This window comes from Trichoderma citrinoviride (assembly GCF_003025115.1).
Source record: "Trichoderma citrinoviride strain TUCIM 6016 unplaced genomic scaffold BBK36scaffold_1, whole genome shotgun sequence".
In the NCBI taxonomy this organism is placed as follows: domain Eukaryota; kingdom Fungi; phylum Ascomycota; class Sordariomycetes; order Hypocreales; family Hypocreaceae; genus Trichoderma; species Trichoderma citrinoviride.
The window spans coordinates 3,239,288-3,258,019 of NW_020194709.1; the positions used below are offsets into that span (position 1 = coordinate 3,239,288).

General features: G+C 54.3%; 7 protein-coding genes across 7 annotated transcripts; 4 read left to right on the forward strand and 3 right to left on the reverse strand.

Moving 5' to 3' along the window:
* Positions 1-36: 36 nt before the first annotated feature.
* On the reverse strand, positions 37-323 carry BBK36DRAFT_1108681 (hypothetical protein; the record flags this gene model as incomplete). The annotated part of the gene is made up of 2 exons (XM_024889387.1): positions 37-185; positions 281-323. 2 exons carry the CDS (start codon positions 321-323, stop codon positions 37-39), a joined length of 192 nt encoding a protein of 63 aa, XP_024754349.1.
* Positions 324-1,252: 929 nt separating this feature from the next.
* Positions 1,253-3,228, forward strand: BBK36DRAFT_1108905 (exocyst complex subunit; the record flags this gene model as incomplete). Its single annotated transcript, XM_024889418.1, has 2 exons — positions 1,253-1,469; positions 1,532-3,228. The coding sequence occupies 2 exons, from the start codon at positions 1,253-1,255 to the stop codon at positions 3,226-3,228; spliced, it is 1,914 nt and encodes a 637-aa protein (XP_024754350.1).
* Positions 3,229-3,716: 488 nt separating this feature from the next.
* Positions 3,717-7,525, reverse strand: BBK36DRAFT_1176384 (hypothetical protein; the record flags this gene model as incomplete). Its single annotated transcript, XM_024896017.1, has 3 exons — positions 3,717-4,447; positions 4,517-5,223; positions 5,319-7,525. The coding sequence occupies 3 exons, from the start codon at positions 7,523-7,525 to the stop codon at positions 3,717-3,719; spliced, it is 3,645 nt and encodes a 1,214-aa protein (XP_024754351.1).
* A 1,148-nt stretch (positions 7,526-8,673) lies between these two features.
* BBK36DRAFT_1176388 (N-acetylglutamate synthase) lies at positions 8,674-10,752 on the forward strand (the record flags this gene model as incomplete). Its single annotated transcript, XM_024896018.1, has 3 exons — positions 8,674-8,735; positions 8,831-8,879; positions 8,989-10,752. The coding sequence occupies 3 exons, from the start codon at positions 8,674-8,676 to the stop codon at positions 10,750-10,752; spliced, it is 1,875 nt and encodes a 624-aa protein (XP_024754352.1).
* A 652-nt stretch (positions 10,753-11,404) lies between these two features.
* On the forward strand, positions 11,405-13,124 carry BBK36DRAFT_1155810 (hypothetical protein; the record flags this gene model as incomplete). Its single annotated transcript, XM_024893866.1, has 3 exons — positions 11,405-12,155; positions 12,233-12,787; positions 12,859-13,124. 3 exons carry the CDS (start codon positions 11,405-11,407, stop codon positions 13,122-13,124), a joined length of 1,572 nt encoding a protein of 523 aa, XP_024754353.1.
* Positions 13,125-13,386: 262 nt separating this feature from the next.
* On the reverse strand, positions 13,387-16,632 carry BBK36DRAFT_1108515 (PigN-domain-containing protein; the record flags this gene model as incomplete). Its single annotated transcript, XM_024889375.1, has 6 exons — positions 13,387-14,147; positions 14,204-14,312; positions 14,375-14,519; positions 14,574-14,761; positions 14,814-16,369; positions 16,455-16,632. The coding sequence occupies 6 exons, from the start codon at positions 16,630-16,632 to the stop codon at positions 13,387-13,389; spliced, it is 2,937 nt and encodes a 978-aa protein (XP_024754354.1).
* A 1,014-nt stretch (positions 16,633-17,646) lies between these two features.
* BBK36DRAFT_1101426 (electron transfer flavo protein, alpha subunit) lies at positions 17,647-18,714 on the forward strand (the record flags this gene model as incomplete). Its single annotated transcript, XM_024889159.1, has 2 exons — positions 17,647-17,886; positions 17,968-18,714. Coding segments are annotated over 2 exons (987 nt in total), but the record flags the coding sequence as incomplete, so codon positions are not given.
* Positions 18,715-18,732: the final 18 nt, after the last annotated feature.

Here is an 18,732-nt window from a genome sequence, read left to right on the forward strand (position 1 = left end):
ATTAATCGAGGTCCCTTTCAATATCGGCAGGGCAAGTTATTTGCTGCTGCCCTTTGTCATCTCGGCAATCTTGGCAAAATATTTCTCGGCCTTGTTCTTATCGACGTGGCCATCGCGCGAGCTCGGCGTGGCATATATTGAGCCCTTGCGCTTCTGAAACCGACTCGGGGGCACTTTGGCAGCATCTGAGTTCTTGTCAGCGGCTTGATCACACGACGTCTTCCCACACGATTGCCCTGCGACGGCAACCCTATGCATCTGGAGGACTCTGAGAACGAACCCCATTCATCACTAAGCCTACGATCTCTGGTGCCGCCCGACATCAGTGGCTCGCCGGCCTCAGCTGCGGTGGTTGTGCTCGGCGGCGGCTGGTGGTGCTGCTCCAGCTGTCCTGGGCTTTCCGTGTTCTGCATGATGTCGCCTTTGTCTTGCTTGATGCCTTATTATGACTTGGTCGGATATAAAGAGGAATCAGGAACGAGTATGATCTCTCCAGTTATTCGAACAAAGACACATGGTTCAAGTGGATAATCGAGAGTTTATATACTCATGGCGGGGGATCTACGACACTGCCATTACACGGCAGGTGTGCCAGCATCAGCTGTCGTCAATGAAGGCCTCTTCCTTCCCGTAGATTGGGCGGGAGGCCTCGGGGCGGTTCCAGGTTCTACAGTTACCCCGCAGAATAGTCTCTTTGGACGGCAAGCGATGGGTTGGCGAGATCGAGTGTGCTTGCCGCCACACGATCTCCTTGCTGCTTGACGTCACTGTCTGAGTAGAGCCGGATTTGCTCTTCTGGTGTAGATGGTTTAATATAGCAATTTATACACTCGTGATGACGACTCTGACGTATAAAACCCTTTAGTTGGTGTCTGCTTGTGAACGAAGAATTGACGTTGACATAATAGAAGAAAAAATACATTGTGAACAGGAGATTGTCATGACGAAACATAGTCAGAACGAACAAAATCATTGCTTTCAGCGTGATTTCACTTGAAGAGGAAGAGTAACACTGATGAGTTACATCAGGAATGCTGTATGACGGGTCTGCAGTCTATCTTACGTCTTTCATCTCTGATTGGCTGGCGCACATGCCGCCATCTCCCCCAAGTACCAGGTACGGAATCCCCTGTACTGCACGCTGTACCTTATTGCCCCGTACGTACCTTCGTACCTCATCGCCAATGACACTCGCGGCCCTCGCCTTCAGCATCCTCCAGTTCCAAGTCGTCGATTCGCCGCTGCACGCGTCATGGCTGTTGGGGCGCTGTCCAATAGCTCGTACCACGCCGTCGACGAGGAGGCCAGGGCGGAGGTCGACGTGCTCAACTCCCGGCTCGACAGGACCACCCAATTGACCAAGAAGATCCAGGCCTCGCTCGGCCGCCTCGAGGCTACCGGCCAAAGCGTTCGAGATGTCGCCGCCCCCTTGAACGGAGAGACGAGGCGGCTGCAGACGCTCTCCAAAAGTCAGCTCCAACTTCTCGCCGCCGAGCGTCATTCGCGTCAAGTGCTAAGTAGGGAAAGCTAGATGTCGAAGCTGTGCTTGCTGCCATCGACCGTCTGCGGCAGCCGTCCGACAGCAAAGACGATGAGGAACAGATCATTCGATCCGGCCCCGAGAAGGCTGGCTTGTCGAACTACCTGGCCTCCATCCAGCGGCTCAGCAACTCGTACAAGGAAATGCAGACGTCGAACCTGCGCGCGAACCAGGGCACCATGTCGGACCTCACCCGCCTCATCAAGCTGGGAAACACGCAGTTGGAGAACCACTTCGACAAGATCCTCCGTGGCGAGACCCCCCGATCCCTCGAGCCGCTCCACTACATCACCAAAGACAAGCCCTTCCCGGTGCTTTCTCAAGACAAGATTGCCCGGCTGGGCCTCGTATACTCGCATGTTGCCGGCAACTTCACCAACGGCTTCGAGTCCCCTGTTGCCAAGATCTACGCCGACATACGGGGCCCCTACCTATCTGCCTCCCTCGCCAATCTGGCCGCAGCCACCATCAACTCCTCCAAGAAGAAGAACCCGGGGGATATATATCAGGCCGGCGCAAATGGTATGGGGACGTACACGCAGGCTATGGAGGGCCTCTTCCTCGCCGAATACGACAACATCTGCAGCATCTTCAAGCGAGAGGACTGGGGCCCCATCCTGCAAGCAACCTGCCAGGGCGCTGTCACCGAGCTGGCTCGAACACTGCGAGAACTCAACACGCACATCAAAACCTACCTTACCACCGACTGCTACATGGCATACGAGGTTACCGAAATCATCTCTGGTCTATCAAATAACCTGGACAAGCGCACAGGCGAGCTCAAGAGCTCATTATCTGCCGCTCTGAAACCTGTCCGTGAAACTGCCAAGTCCTCTCTCGCCGAGTTACTAGAAGAGACCAGGCGGAAGATTGGCAACCTGCAGACACTGCCAACAGATGGAGCTGCAAGTCCCATTGTGGCAGAGACTATGCAACGGTTGATCTCGATGGTGCAGTTCTTGGGGCCAATATCAAGCATCATGATCTCTCTTGGCGACGGTGGCTGGAAGGCCGGAGCTGCTGCGGGCGGCCGCACAACCGAGGGAATCCCGAGCTTGGCCTCCTTCGACGTTGGCGCAGATGGCAAAGAGCTTTTCGCCCACTATTGCCTTGACACGATTGACACTTTGCTCACGTCTCTGGACCAGAAGGCCCGCGTGCTGCTCAGGAACAAGTCTCTGCTGGGCGTCTTCATGGCCAACAGCGTTGTGGTTGTAGATCATTCGATTCGCAACTCGGAGCTGGCTCCCCTGCTTGAGTCTCGTCTGGAACTGCTGGATCAGTGGAGGAAGAAGGCCACTGTTCTGTACACTGATATCTGCAGGGACTTGTCTGTCTATCTCTTTGATACCATTCACACAAACCGAACAAAGCGGCCAACGTCTGGCCATGCGGACTCCGCCGACTCGGCGTCGGTAGTGAAGGGCCTGAACAGCAAAGACAAGGACAAGATCAAGGAGAAGTTTACTCAGTTTAACAACGCCTTCGACGATATGGTATCCAAGCACAAGTCTTACACCATGGACCGTGAGGTGCGAGCAATGTTTGGGCAAGACATTCGGCAAAAGCTGCAGCCCCTCTATGAGCGATTCTGGGATCGGTACCACGAGATTGACAAGGGCAAGGGCAAATACGTCAAGTACGACAAGCAGTCGATTGCGGCTGTGTTCATGAGTCTCGCATCTTGATGTGTTGAGGAGCTAGGACGAAGAACTTTTACAATGAGGAACACCAGAGACGCGACTGATCTCGCGGTGGATCCAATGAACGCCGAGCATTCCTCAGTAGATGACATTTTTGAAGCTTGTACATTTTCAGCACCTACTGGGATCGAACAACCACGCGTTGGCATGGTTGAAAGAGTCGAGCTGAGTTCAAGATCAAACCCTGGGGCAAAGATGCCAACAACGGGAATTGCTCACTGGGTCATGGACGCGCAGCAATATGGACGGCTTTTGGGCGGCCTATTAAGAGCCTGGCTGAATTGCCATCCACAGGCAACGCATGCTCGGCGAACGGGGATTCGACTGTACGCTTCGTGCGACAAAGAGCACAAATGGCGACATCCAATCTCACCTGTATATAACAAGCTACAATGTTTCACTCTAATATACCAAGATATCTAGCGCAATCAATACTCAATCAATCACTTCAACCTCAGACTACCTACTCCTATTCATCCACTCCCAAAAATAGCGTCTACTCGTGACCTCCTATCCCAGACAATGACCCCATCACTCTTACGCTTAAAGTACAAAATCCGATGCTGCGGAATAAACTCCTCGTCCGTCTGCTCGGTGCGCCAGTTGTCCAGCGCCTTCTCCTGGGCTCCGAGGAAACGATCTTCATAGCCAACTACATAGTCGCCGGAGTCCATGCCTGGATCCCAGCGGATGCGGTTCAGGGCGTCGACTGCGGTGCGGAGTTTGCCTGCTCCGGGCGGTTTGACATGGGAAATGCCCGTCTTCGAAACGCGAGGGTCTTTGTTAGAGGCGAGAGCATCGCCATCTGTCTCGTTTTCGATTTCATCCGAGTCGTCCTCGTCCTCGTCAAGATCGGTATCGGCGCCATCGTAATCATAGAGCTGCTCAGGGGCGACCCGCACAGGACCAAGGCTAGATCGACGGGTGATGGAAGCGCTCACCCAGCAGTGCTCCGCATCGAAGTACTTGTCGCTCTTCTGGATGCGAGATTCGAACTCTTGGATGATGACTTGGATGGCCCCCTCTGCGGTGGTTAAACTCGCCGCGGATTCTTCTGCAACAGTGTCGTCCCGTTTGAGGCCTATCAAGTAACAGGCGGCAAGCTCCCGGTTCTCGGCCTCGGTGCTGTTGCTGGATGGCTCCTCGTCTGTGAATCGAATTGGCCAGATGCGAGGCACGATGCCCGGAGTCTTTCGGCTGATGTCTGGGTGGCAAGAGTTAGCATTTGCTACACTTGGTTCTTAATGGCTCGTGTTTGAATCAATGTGCTTACCGACGAGGATGGAGATCAGCCTCGATTCCAGCCAGCCCAAATATTTTCTGCCCTTTTGCTGGGACGACCCCCAGTAGCGGGCACTGATCTTGATGTAGGTTCGATATGAGTCGAGGATATCAGCAGCCCCTTTCTCCATCAAACTGGACGGCGGTTCAGAATGCCCCACGCCGAGGAACTTGCTCCAGGTCATGCCATCTTGGGAAAGAAGGGCCGCTGCTCTGGCAAACTCGGAAGCCAGGGCGTTGACGGTGGAGATGGAGGCGCCGGACGCCGTATTCAGAGACGGTCCATGCCAACCAAGGAGACAAAGGGGCTCCCTGGATGTGCGATGGTATCTCAATTCAGTATGGTAGAAGGGATCAAAGACCGCTCCTGTGGCCCAGTCGAACGTCGAGTAGTGGTGGAAAAAGGAGGTTAGAATATCGGCTGTGGAAGCTGCCTCAGGCTCGTCGGCCAGTGCCTTGCAGACGGGCACCAGCAGAGAGGTGATGTGGATGCCTCCCAGCAAGCCAAACTTTGCCGCATACAGGCCTCTCGATTTCGCCCAGGCTTTGACGAAGAGGTGTGCCACACGGTATTTGGTCACGTCGGGAATGGACCTCCGGAGATAGAAGAGATCCCGGGCAGGCTTGAGTTTGGCCAACGACTGGAGCGGCAAAGCAAAGATGGGATCTGACGAGGGTCGTTTGAATACTTCAGGATATCTGGTTGGGATATGTTAGCAGATGCCGAAAGAGCGGACACGAGCTGAGGGGAAGAAGAGTGACAGGAGGATAGGGGGGAGAATGCGAATTCTTACCCCTGGGCTATGGCTGCGGCAGAGCAATACTGGAGATCAAACTTGATGCCACGAACCTCCAGCTCGAGCATCGTCCCAGTATTCGCCATGACACGACGTAAGATCTTGATACCGCTTGCAGAGGCTTTCCTCAGCTTTTGTACGGCCAAGGCGAAGAAGGTCCGGGAACTAATGTTTCCCACACAGAGGCAGTCTACATCCGAAGAGCTAGTCCAGACGCCGAGGCCAAAGGATCCCACGGGGATGAGAACAAGCTGCACCTGTGAGCGCATACTGCTACCAGCGCTTTCAGCATCCGTCTCCAGTAGAGTCGTTTTCAGGAGAGCTATTGCCTCGTTTCTTGATTCTGCGTCAGCAGCAGCGGGAAATTGGCCACTAGATATCAAGCTGTCTTTCAGCTCTTCGAAATTGCCCAATGTGAGTGCGGCTTTGTGTAGACCAATGGCTTGCATGTTGGCATTTGACGGTGGTGCAGCAGCGTCTGCATTGTGAGGAGACGCCGCAAGGAGACAGCGGATGCCCCAGTGGTCACTGGCAGGTCCCTGAGAGGCAGACTCTTTGGCGTCCATGACTTGACCGAACATGTTGAATCCGCGGGGTTTGAACGGAGCAGACTTCGTGACCAGTATTCTGTCATATCTTTGTGGGCGAGCGCCGTCAACGCCACTCGAAGCCGCGGCAAGGGGGTTGGCCATTGGGTCAAAGGTTGCCCCTTGCTCTCCCTCGTAAAGCTCCAAGGTTGATTCATGATTGCCTTTTGTGCTCGAGGATTCTCCAGGACCAACTCGGGAGGCCAACCATGCGTCTTGCAGCCCGGCTCCTGACAGTGCCGCCTCGATCTCTCGAAGAGACTCAAGGCCTTTTTCCGTAATGTCGCTCTTTTCCAGCGCTCCATTAATCGTACGCGAAGATGAGGCCAGGTTAAAATCGCCAGCAATCACCCAGGGATGCTGAGGGAACGACGAGACCAAGTACCGGACAAGTCTCTTCACCTCATCTCGCTTCGTGGCGACGGCAGCGTCCGTCAGCCCTTTGCTAAGATGACAAGCTGCCAGTACCAGGGGCAACGGGGGAGGGTCTGAGAGTTTGTCGACTTTGACCATGGGAAACTGGAGAATCCCAAAGCCCTTGTGGTTTATAACACCCGGAAGATACTCCCACAGAAATGGAAGCTTGCTGAGAACCACGACATTCGAATGGCTTGGTAGAGGGCCAACGCTATGCTGATTAGGTGGTCCATGAGTAGTGTAAGGATATTGTGAGCGAACATTGGTGTTTTCCAGCAGGAAACTGAGGAAGTGGTCTGTGACTTCCTGAAGAACAAGGATATCAGCTGAGGCGCGTTCGGACACGATATTGCCGACAAGGGCAGGATAACGAGAGGAACTCGGAGGCCAGTCAAATTCAGCCATGACGTTATATGAGGCGACGACAAGCCGGGTGAGAGAGGTCGGTTCAGCAGCTGTGTCAGTGATTGGACCTCGTAGAGGCTCCCACAACTCATGTTCTTCGTTGAAGCAGAAGGTAGCTTGGGCTCGTGGCAGAGAAGCATCCACTGGCAGACTGGGAATTGCAGCCAAGGCTGCCGAGTCGCGCACGACAGACCGAGATGTCAGATCGATGTATCCCCAGAGCCGCATCGGCCGAGAACCTCCCGAACTGCCGGGTGACGCCGGATCACGTATCATGACTGCGAGCTGGTTATTGCGCCATGTCAGCGGCGTCAAAAGCCGTGCCTTTTCCAGGAGAAACTGGTGCCACGATGTGGAGTCGTCCTCGCTCTGGGCGAGCGTCATATGAGGCTGATAGTCTCTGCCTTTGGGCCATCCAAGGAAGCGGTGTATCCGGTCTCTCATGTCTGATAGACGATCGGCCTCTGGTCCAGGACTCGGCCGAATAAAGACTGTTTTGCTCCGTCGACGGTGCGAGAAGACTCCAGGCTCTTCCAGGCTGATGGAGATGTCATCGTCCTGTGGCCTGAGATGAGAACGGCAAAGCGCCTCGGTCACTTCAGGGAGAGCTTCCGGCCTGACGAATGGGTAGATGAGAGTGACATGAGGCGGCCACTTTGTGAATTTCTCGTCATTGAGTGACCGGAGCGTATTGACGGGACCCCAAAGCTGGGGCGGAGGTATCAGACAGAGTGCGGTATCGTGAGATGCCTCAAAGGACTGCCCAGCAGTGGCCTCCTTGGGCAGGTAATCCATTGGAGATGTGGTTTTCTGCACAGACTGGTTCGAGAAAGGGAGCGTATTATTCATGAATTGGCTGATGAACTGAGCTGTGAACAACAGTGTTGAGGCTATGGGAGAGAGAACTGCATCGTCTTCCCTCCTTCATGCGGCGCAATAAATACATGTTTCTGGAGATTGCTCCAAGACGTCCATCCTGCAATCACAAGCCTCAAAATACGAAGCGCAAGTCACGACACGGCAACGACAATGCATAAAGGGAAAGGAATCATGCGGCGTGAGTCACGGTTTGATTAGCGAGGCGTTTTTGTGTCTGTAGGAGCGTGGCTGAGGGACGAGCTGAGGATGGATCGTGGTGTTTCATTGGCAGATGAGTTGCGTCTTGTGTGGGGGAGAAGATGAATCTAATTCCAACAGTCATCTGGCAGACGGGACGGAATTTGGGGAAGTTCAGATTTAGTGAAGCTTGGTTCAGGCGAAATTCATGTAGAGAGATCAGATGGTCGTAGAGTTGAAGAAAGAGAACTATTATCAGCATCCTGGGATAAGAGCTGGATCTCAAATCAAACACTATTTGGCCGCTATAAAGCATTGATAACATGCCTCGGAAGAAAAGGCCGGTAACGGCAAAAGAGTCACACACGAGTCAAGTCTCTTGGCACTGTATTTTCGCAGTATCGGTACTTGACGCCGAGCACACTGCATCTCCACCTTCAGGGAATTTCTTATCAAGATCAATTTGATTTCAATATCAACTACCTACAATGCCTTGAATCTATCCTCTGGTTGAGCCTTGTTACTTTGATCAATTATTGAATCTAACGAGTCGTTGCTTTGTCTATTTCTTACCTTCAGTGTTGCTTGCTCGTTCTGCCCTGTACAACGGCTGCTAGAAAATTGTTTGTTCTGCTCTCATACACGTCCCACAAACTCACTCACTGACTCAACCAGCTCTCAACCTCTTCAACTCATTCCCCCGCAAGATACCTCTCATAATGTCTTCCTGGGAGTGACTGCGGTTACTGGATAGTGGACAATTGCAACTCAAGGCTCTTTCACTGGATTCGCAGCCTCGTCCAAGCTTCCCGCCGGTGGTTAGGGATGCGGCATGGCCTCTACCGTACACTGGAGCCGTGCCAACATCAACTCTTGCAGCCCCCATCATGGGATTCTCGCATGTAGACAACGACTGGCCTCGCGCTGTTCATCGGCTTCATCTCGCTCCGTAGCCAGAAATAGGGCGGCAATCTGCACGCTAGGGACTACGACTACGACTACACCACCAAATGGTCCTTCGCCAAAGCCAGCTGCAACTCGCAGCTTCTCTTCGCCCACGCCGCCTAGGGCCAAGCGACAGATGTTCGATCGGGTGTGTATCCAGTTGCTTACCTTGAGAGCTGTCACCGGTTCATGATAGCTTCATCTATCTACTCGATTGCCATCGATTAGCCTTGGAGAGGCAACTAACACCGCCGCAGGATGTCATTGTATCTGTCTTAGAGTCAACTGCCACCAGGCGAGATGCCAAGGGCTATCTTCAGAAGTATGCTCTACCAAAGCCCGCTCCTCCGGTGACAGAATCGAAGCCAGTTGAGCACCAGCACAAGGCTCTTGCCAGGCAAGTTCACGCCCAGCGGCCGTTTGACGTGGCCATTGTGGTTCTGCGGAACCCCCAACAGCTACGGCCAGACACAATACACGGGATAGCCAAGACACTGACTCAGCTTCGGGTCCTTGGCCTCTTGAGTGTCGTCGTGGTGGATTGTGATGTGGGAGAGAGCCGCCTCACCTTTCAATCCGAGGCGTTGAGGCTTTGTGAGGCAGTTGATTCCTTTGGCAAACCAGGTGCTCGGCTGGTGGAAAACGTACTGGTCGGCACTTCTCATTATCAAGGGCCTACGCCGTCTCCCTTTTGGGATGACATATATGTCCAGGACTATGGTATCCTCAATCGGGCACTTCAGCATGACATGATTGCCGTCATTCCGTCTCTTGCGCTGAATGACGAGACTGCTACTCCGGCGCCTGCTGACGCTCAAAGAACTTCTCTCGCATTGACGAGGTACTTTACGGGAATACAGTTTGAACGAGACGCAAGCCGCAGCCAGGGCGGAAGCCCGGGACAAGGCTCCGAGCCGCTCGCTTCCGTCGAGAGAGTCATCATCCTCGACACATACGGCGGCACTCCTGTTCCTGGTCGTCCTGGAGTTTGCCAGCGATTTGTGAACCTCGAGCAAGAATACGACACGCTCCTGGACCATCTAGGGGGCTACGAGGGCTCACAAGCCCCGGCACACAGCCCACATGAGGAGGCCGGTAGAGCACATGCCAAGAATCTCAAGTTGGCAAAGGATACCCTCTCTCTCTTGCCGGAGACAGCTTCTGTTCTCATCACTACCCCATTCGCAGCAGCCAACACATCGTCCGTCTCGTCCTCGGGGCTCTCTCCGGTGCGCAATGGCGACTTTCAGTTTGGATTCGACGGCATGGTCACGACCCGCAGAAAACAGAATCCCCTTCTTCACAATCTCCTCACCGACAAGCCGGTCTACTCTCCGTCATTGCCGCTGCAGCGCATCCAGTCTCCGGAACTGGCGTCTTTGGGGACGGGAGAGTCCATTGACGCGACCCTCGTCAAGCGAGGCATGCCTCTGGCCATCTACCCCGATCCGAGAACAGAGCCTTGGAGGCCACCGGCGCCTGGCGAGCGTCGTCTGCAGCTGACAGACAAGTCGATTGATTTGCCGCGGCTTGTCGCTCTGATTGAGGATTCTTTCGGCCGCAAGCTGGACGTCGATGACTACTTGGAGCGGACGAACAAGAACCTGGCCGGCATCATCATTGCGGGAGAGTACGAAGGATGTGCCATTTTGACATGGGAGAAACCCAGCCATGTCGACCCTCGTACAGCCTATGAGCAGGGTCGCTTCGTGCCGTATCTCGACAAGTTTGCCGTTCTACGGAGCCGTCAGGGCAGCGGAGGGGTGGCCGACATCATCTTCAACGCCATGGTCCGGGATTGCTTCCCCGACGGCGTGCTTTGGAGGAGCCGCAAGGACAATCCTGTCAACAAGTGGTATTTTGAGCGTTCGGTGGGAACCAGCAAGCTGGCCGGCTGCAACTGGGCCATGTTTTGGACGACGTTGGGGCTGAGCGGCAAGGGGCAGAAGCTGGAGGACTACGAGGCGGTTTGCAGGGAAATCATGCCCTCTTGGGCAGACAGCGTTCGGAAGCCTGCTTGAATAATGAGAGAGCATTTGAGAGGATACGATATTATCACGAGTTGAAGTTGTCAGATAGAATTGATTCAACTAGAGCGATGGACTCCAATGCGGCATGACGTCACATTCTGTGTACTAGCTGCTCAGCTGTGACTCTTACACATGATTCATACAGTGATGCCTGGTACCTAGTCTACTTGATGAGACTACACACTTTTTAAATGCAATACGATTACTATGTCAATTCATTTCTTTCCATGATTACCCAGTTCTCCACCAAGTGATGTATCAGCTACATCGTAGCTCCACGCTCCTTCTCTCCAGTGGCCCACCAGCTACCCCGAATTTTCTAGGGTAGGTCCATCCCGCATACTTAGCTTTATCGGACCTCGAAAAAGAAGCTTCTGATAATGAATTGCTCTGTATCATTACCAACTTCATACACTCACCTCCTGTGACTCAAACTACTCACCCCTCCAATTCCATTGCGCAGGGCTTTCAAGTCGATGCTCCGCATCATGGCCAATGACTAACGGCAGATCCAGCAGAAAGGTATGCCGCTGAGCTGTTCATGTTGTCGCGACTCTCCAGCCCTCGTCTCATGATGAAGAGGAAACTCAGCGCATTCCTACGAGAAACAACAAGCTCAACCACCACCACCAAGATCACCAAGATGTCGACAGCTCGATCCGTCCAGCTCACCCCGCGCGAGCAGCAGCTTCGCCTCCTGCTCGTCAACGTTGCCAAGTTCATCGATTCGACGGCCAAGCTCGGCCAGCCCGTCATCCTGCGCTGGGCGGGAGGCTGGGTGCGCGACAGGCTGCTGGGCATCGAGAGCCACGACATCGACGTCGCCATCAATGCCATGACCGGACAGCAGTTTGCGCAGCATCTCTCGGAGTATTGCAAGCGGCCCGAAGCCGTCGAGACGCATGGCTTTCTGCCCGGCGACATTGGGCGGCTTCACCACATTGCAAGCAACCCGGACAAGTCCAAGCATCTCGAGACCGCCATGGTCAAGCTGTTTGGCATGGACCTGGACTTTGTCAACCTCCGCAAGGAGACGTATGCCGAGGACAGTCGCAACCCGCAGATGGAGTTTGGCACGGCGGAGGAAGATGCGCTTCGTCGCGATGCCACCATCAACGCCCTGTTTTATAACCTGCACACGGAGGAGGTTGAGGATTTCACTGGCGGCATTCGAGACATGGAGGCCAAGGTCATACGGACACCCATGGAGCCTTTCCAGACGTTTATGGACGATCCCCTGAGAGTACTGCGTCTGATTCGGTTTGCTTCTCGTCTGGGCTTTACCATAGATGAGACATCAGAAAAGTTTATGAGCGATGAGAGAGTTCTGGAAGCGCTACGGAAGAAGATCAGCCGCGAGAGAGTTGGCGTGGAGTTGGAAAAGATGCTGAAGGGTACGTACGAGCCGTCGTCCACGTCTAGTCGTCTCTCCAGTCTCACGAAGGCCATACTGACAGTAGTTGCAAACAAGGCAAAACTCCCCGGGTGGCGTTGGAGTTATTGGATCGCCTCAATCTCTACCAGGCCATTTTCAGCGACCCTCTGCAGGAAGATGTGGAGATGCCTGACATATCCCGATGGCACGTTGCGTACACCTGTCTCGATGAGGTGTTACGAGATCAAGAACCTGGGTCGATAGGCCGGATTCTGGTCGAGGACGCCGACAGCACGTATTTGGCGTGGAATCTTGCTGCCGTCAGCCCCTGGATCCCTGTAGAAGATCGCTCCGGGCGCAAGCAAAAGGCAAACGCCCCCCCTCCCGTTGTTGTCATTGCTCGCGAAGGCTTCAAAGCTTCGAACAAGCTTACGACCGTCATGGCGGCCTGCCACAAGCATCGCGCGGAGATACTTGCGCTGAAAAAGGCAGTGTGCGAATCCGCGCCGACGATACACGAGCGGGACACGGTCGGCATGGCCATCAGGAAGTGGGACGCAGGGGGCGGGCACTGGAAGCTTCAAGTATTGGGGGTGATGCTGGTTGATGCCATGGAGCAGCTTGACAAGTTCCCCGCGGAAGACAGCAAAGGTAAGCTTTTCTCACAACGTCGAATGGAATGGCACTTGGTGAGAAGCACTACTGACCGACACAAATCCTAGTTCGCGACGAGTTTCTTCACGGATGGGACAGGTTTCTCAAGCACCTCGCCGAGCTGGACGTGTTCGATGCTCCGAACCTGAAGCGCATCATTGACGGGCGCGCTCTGGCAAAGGCCCTGGGCATCCCGCCCGGCACTTGGATGGGCAAAGCTTTGGAGATATGCATGGCTTGGCAACTACGTAACCCAGATGAGAAAGATCCAGAGGGGGCCATACAGGCAGTAAGAGACAAGGCCGACGAACTCGGCATAAGTCCAACAACGTAGACTCTAGAGAAAGTTGAACGATGTGAAATGATAGTCAGCCCCCTCCGAAAATTATGTATCTCTACTACACTCTAAGTCTAATACAATATATATCTAAATCGTAGAATCATGATGGAGCCATCCATAGTTTCCCGACTAAAAGGGAATTGGTATAGCTCATATGTATCAATACACGATTGTTCTTCTATGGCTTGAAATCTGCAGAAATAGATCTTGGTCGCCGCTTGGTATCCCTCGTTTTGGGGCACCGCCACCCGTTGCTCTATTTCTGCACCTCTTTGCGATCCTTTGTGCCGTTCACTTTGCTGTTCAGACCTGGATGGGAAGCCACGCCAACATCGATGCCACTGATGAACAAGGCGCTGACGCCCTCAAGCAGGGCAACAAACACGCACATGAGACTGGCAATCACGAAATGGCTGATGGTGGATCCAATCTCCAACCAAGACCCCTCGTCCTTGACGACCCAGAAGAAGTAGAGAGTCAGGATGTCGCTGACTGCCATAACCACCATGAAGAATGCTGACGGCGCCACCTGGAGCCGCGTGTTTAGGATGCCGAGGTTTGCCGAAATGAGGACAAACGGGATCATAATCTTGAGAACGAGCAGTGCTCCCTGAGAAAAGGGATCGAATACTGGAATCAGCCGGTTTACGCTCTCCAGACTGAAGGACGAGACGGACGCGACGTTTCCGGTGCTGAAAAATGCTGACTGGAGGAGCACCATGAAGAAGAGGGCAACGCGCGCGTCAGATAGTCGCAACGGCCGATATGAGATGGTCTTGTCGGTCTTCGCGGATCCGTTTGCACTGCTATTCTGGCTTGCGCCAAACGTCTCGAGACGATGCTCTAGACGCACCCAAATGAGAAGCAAAAGCGAGAAAGCGACGTAAAAGAGACCCTCATACGAAATTGTGAGGATGATGAACGTCGGAGCGCATGTAAAGAACATCATGGCAAGGCGGTGCATAAAGTTGCTGTTGGGTGATAGTCGGTGGAGCAATGGAGTCAGGAAGGAGGCAACTATTACTCTTATGTTAGACAGTCCTCAGCTCCATCACCATTCATTGGATACATACTCAGAACGGCCCATCCCGTGACCTGGTTCCCCAAGGGCAAACCTCGCTTGGCTTGGATTGACAGGGCGCTGGACCGAGTCACTACTGTAGCGAGGATAATGAGGCCAACCTGTGAGAATAGTGTCAGCGCCTTTCATGTGTACCCGAGATGTGAAGCTGAGAGTCGTTTACCTGAATACCAGTTGCCACCCTGCTGAGCAGGGAGTTTGTATGCTTGTTGAACTCGGCGCCCACAGAGGAAAAGTCGGACAGTACGAAGGGCTCAAAAATCATATACAACAGTCCAACCAGGCTCATGATGACGCCGCTGCCCACACTAATCGAGTGTGTTAGAATCAGTAATACACGCCAAGAGGGGTTCGCAACATACATCAAATCCACGTTCTCAAGCTTCATTGCTGGGAGGAGTGTGAAGGTGCTCATGATTAAGCACGAGATGGCCCAGGCGGCGCTGAGCAGAGCGTTTGAGCGGACAAAGGACATGCCACACGTGGCAGGCCATATCGCCCCCAGAATGAAAAGGCCAGTTAGGATCTCGCGATGAATGTACCCAAGGGCCTAGTTCAAGTCAGAAACGGGTCGAGGTGCCATGCACAAAGTGAAGTCTCACCAGAGATATAATAATAGCACAGTAAATGATTGCATTCGCAATGAAAGCTGCAATCTGGCCAGCCGAACCAATATGCGCAAAGAGCAACCGCCCCCCCTCTCGCAGGTTGCCCCTTTGCGCAAAGACCTCTTCCCAGAAGACAACGGGGAAGAAGGCATACGCGTAGTACGTAGGGGGTGACTTGGAAGCGATAAAGGACGCGTAGAGTACGGCCAAGGCTGAGGAGAATCCAAGAACGGTCGAGATGTTGCGTTTGGGTGCGGTGGGAACGGGAACCACATACAGGTTGATAACCGTCGTGATGGCGTACGCGATCCAGCCAAGGTATCCAACAGTGATCAAGGCCCGCAGGAACAACCAGTCATACGTCTGAAGATAGCGCAAGCCTTCCAGCGTGAGATTGATGAGGGCATCCGATTCTTCGATGGCCTCTTCGTATTTTCCACGTGCGATCAGTTCCTCAATGTGAGCCACACGCTCTGCCGGAGTAAGCCCCGCTACGGCAAAGGCACCGTACGGCTTGTACCTCATCTCGTTTGCTTGCTTCTTCTCCTCCTTGACCCTGTACATTTCCAGAATCTCGCGGGCATTGGCCAGCAAACCTCTCGCCCTTTCCCGTATATTTGCAGCCATGTACGGGAGAGGCAACTTGCCCACTGAGTTTACTGGAAATTCGGCGCCAATGAGCCAGGCCATGAGCGCAGCAATATCGGCCTGGGCGACGTCGTGCCTTTGAACGTGGTCCAGGCCCCAGTCAGCCGACAATTCATCATGGCCCGGGGCGATTTTCCCCGGGTGCAGTAGAGGGGGCGCCACGCCCGAGCCCCAGCAGACAAGAGGCGTTCTGGTATTGTCCGGATGGCCGTCGCCGTGGCTACCCCAGTCACTCATGCCATGGTCCGCGGTGAAGACGAATGCGGTTCGGTCATCCCCATAGAATTTCTGGATGAGGTCCGTCACCTCCTGAACTCCCTTGTCGACGATTTGGATATTGCGCAAATACTCCTTCGAAAACGGCCTGAACCCATGGCCAGTTGTGTCGATGCCGAGCAGGTGAAGGAAAAAGACAACCTTGTCCTCTCGAAGGGCTCGGTTAAGAGTCCTGTTGGTCGCCGCCTGAGTGAACAGGTCCTTGACGTGATCAAAGACCCAAATGTCGAGGTGCGTCGCGTCCTTGGAGAAGTCCTCAAAGTCCGCAGCATACGTAAAAGCATCGACGCGGCCGGGAACGGCTCCGCGCTCAAACATTGGCAAGATGTCGGGACTGCCCCAGCTCCAAGTATGGCGGCTCCTGTTGAATACACTGTCAAAGTTGACAGGGTTGAGCTTCCATCCTGTCGCCACTGCAGAAACGTCCTCGTAGAGGCCGGCAATCATGGCCACATGGCCGGGTCGGGACTCGGTAGGGACACGGGTGTGCGAGACTCCAAAGGTTCCATGGTGGAGGACGCGGGAGCGGATAAAGGGAGCCAAGTGTCTGGGGACAAGGTCTGCGTCCGACTCGGGATATGGCTCGGGAAAGGCTTGGAAAGCTTTGTCGGCACGCAGTCCGTCGCCTATTGGACAGAAGTCAGCTCAATTCGAGAGATATGGCAGATGCAAGCCAATGAGGAGAGAACAGCAGCCGTGGCATCATCGTACCGACGAAGAGAACCAGTCGATCCGCAGGACTCTTTTGGTTTGCGGGACGGTCCACGGAGACCGGCTGCATGCCAGAAACAATAGGGCTGACGAAGTAGATGTCGAAGATGGAGTAGATGTAGACCAGGTGGAAGACCACTGCAGCGGCCAGGAAGGCCAGCCGGCCCAGGGCGGCCATGGTGGTGAAGCTGGATATGCGAGGCCGGGGATGCAGCAAGAGAGAGAGAGAGAGGGATAGAGAGAAAGACGTCAAATGGCACAACAATCAAAGAGCTTCCATAGCGCACCTCTTTACCAAACGCCTTGCAGGAGAAACAAGCGTGGTGATGATGACAATGGCAGAAGGTTGCTGATCTATGTAAGGCGACGGTTCACAGGCTCTAGGCAGGGTAAAGATGGTTGGCGCATTCGCAGAGCCTCGACACGACGTCGCGAAGGGGACATGTTTCTTCCATGCTGGCATTTGATAGGCCAATGGACGCTGGCAGTGACGGCTTCACAGCCACGCTCACCCCAGAGGCAATTTTAATCTTGAAAAAAATAAGGAAATAATATGGAGCAATTCATTGCGCTATGGATTGATCAAGGGCAGTCAATCGATGGAAATGGACGTGCTATTCAAATTTCCTTGGTGGACATTGACTTGACCGTGTAGGTACTTATCTCATTATCTTGTGACGATCCCGTCCATCAAGGTACCTTTAAGTTGGTACTAGGTACCTCTAGCACGCGGATACTAGAGGCATCACAGTCAAAGGCACCAAAACCCGGGTTATTGACAGCATTGAAGCTTTTACCTGCAATTCATGGCCTCTACGTTATTATTGACTACCTACTACCCTAGGTAATTAACCTTTCAACTGTCGCAACGATTGGTGTCAGGTAGGCATGCAGCAATATGAAAACTCCCGGCTCTTCATAGTGCCTCTAGGTATCTTTCTATAAAGCCGCTGCTGGTCGGCCTCTTCCACGTGACTCATCTTTTGCAGCCCAGCGATGGCTTGCCGAATCTACAACCGAGGGCCGCGTCCAGCCGCTCGCCGTGATCGAAGACTACTAGTACTCGTATATCCAACTGCTCAGGGCCAGAGGCGATGCTCGTAGACCTCTGCATCTTCTCAACCAATCCACCATGTTGCCCCTAACTAGACAGCTGCTCTCCAGGCGGGGGGACGCAGCCCTTGGCCGCTCTCTGCGGTGGGTGTCGTCCAGGTACAGCCGAAGCAGCGCCCTGTCGACGCTGGCGATCCTGGAGCAGCGGGACGGCCAGCTGGTCCATGGCTCGCTCAGTGCCATCACCGCGGGCCTCAAGCTCGGCGGCCCAGTCCACGGGTTTCTGGCCGGCAGCAAGGTGTCGTCGGCCGCGGAGCAGGCCGCCAAAGTGAACGGGGTGGAAAAGATCATCACCGTCGAGAATGACGCATATGACAAGGTCCGTCTGGATGCCGCAGCCCGGTTCATAACTCCCGGTTTCAACTCCAATTGATGCTGACGCGAACAAACAATTTACTAGGGCCTTCCAGAGAACTATGCGCCATTGCTGGTCGAAAACATTAAGAAGGGCAACTACACGCACGTCGTTGCCGGCCACACGGCCTTTGGCAAAAGCGTCCTGCCCAGAGTCGCGGCCCTGCTTGACTCGCAGCAGATCTCAGACGTCACGGCGATTGAGGACGACAAGACGTTTGTGCGCCCCATCTACGCCGGAAACGCCATAGCCACCGTCGAATCCACCGATGCCATCAAGATTCTCACCATCCGCGGGACTGCCTTCCCTGCGGCGACGCCAGAGGGCGCATCTGCCACCATCGAGAGCGGAGTGGACGCCAAGGCGGAGGCTACTTCGGAGTGGGTGTCGGAGGACCTGGCCAAGTCGGATCGCCCCGACCTCTCGACGGCGAGCAAGGTGGTGTCGGGCGGCCGTGGCCTCAAGTCCAAGGAGGATTTCGACAGGATCATGCTGCCCCTGGCCGATGCTCTGGGCGCCGCGGTTGGCGCGTCGCGAGCCGCCGTCGACAGTGGATATGCAGACAACAGCCTCCAGGTTGGCCAGACCGGAAAGGTGGTTGCGCCGCAGCTGTACATGGCTGTCGGCATCTCGGGCGCCATCCAGCACTTGGCGGGCATGAAGGACAGCAAGGTCATTGCGGCCATCAACAAGGACCCGGATGCGCCCATCTTCCAGGTCGCCGATGTCGGACTTGTTGGCGACCTCTTTGAGAAGGTGCCGGAATTGACTGAGAAGATCAAGAGCTCATAAACCATTAGGATATAGTAC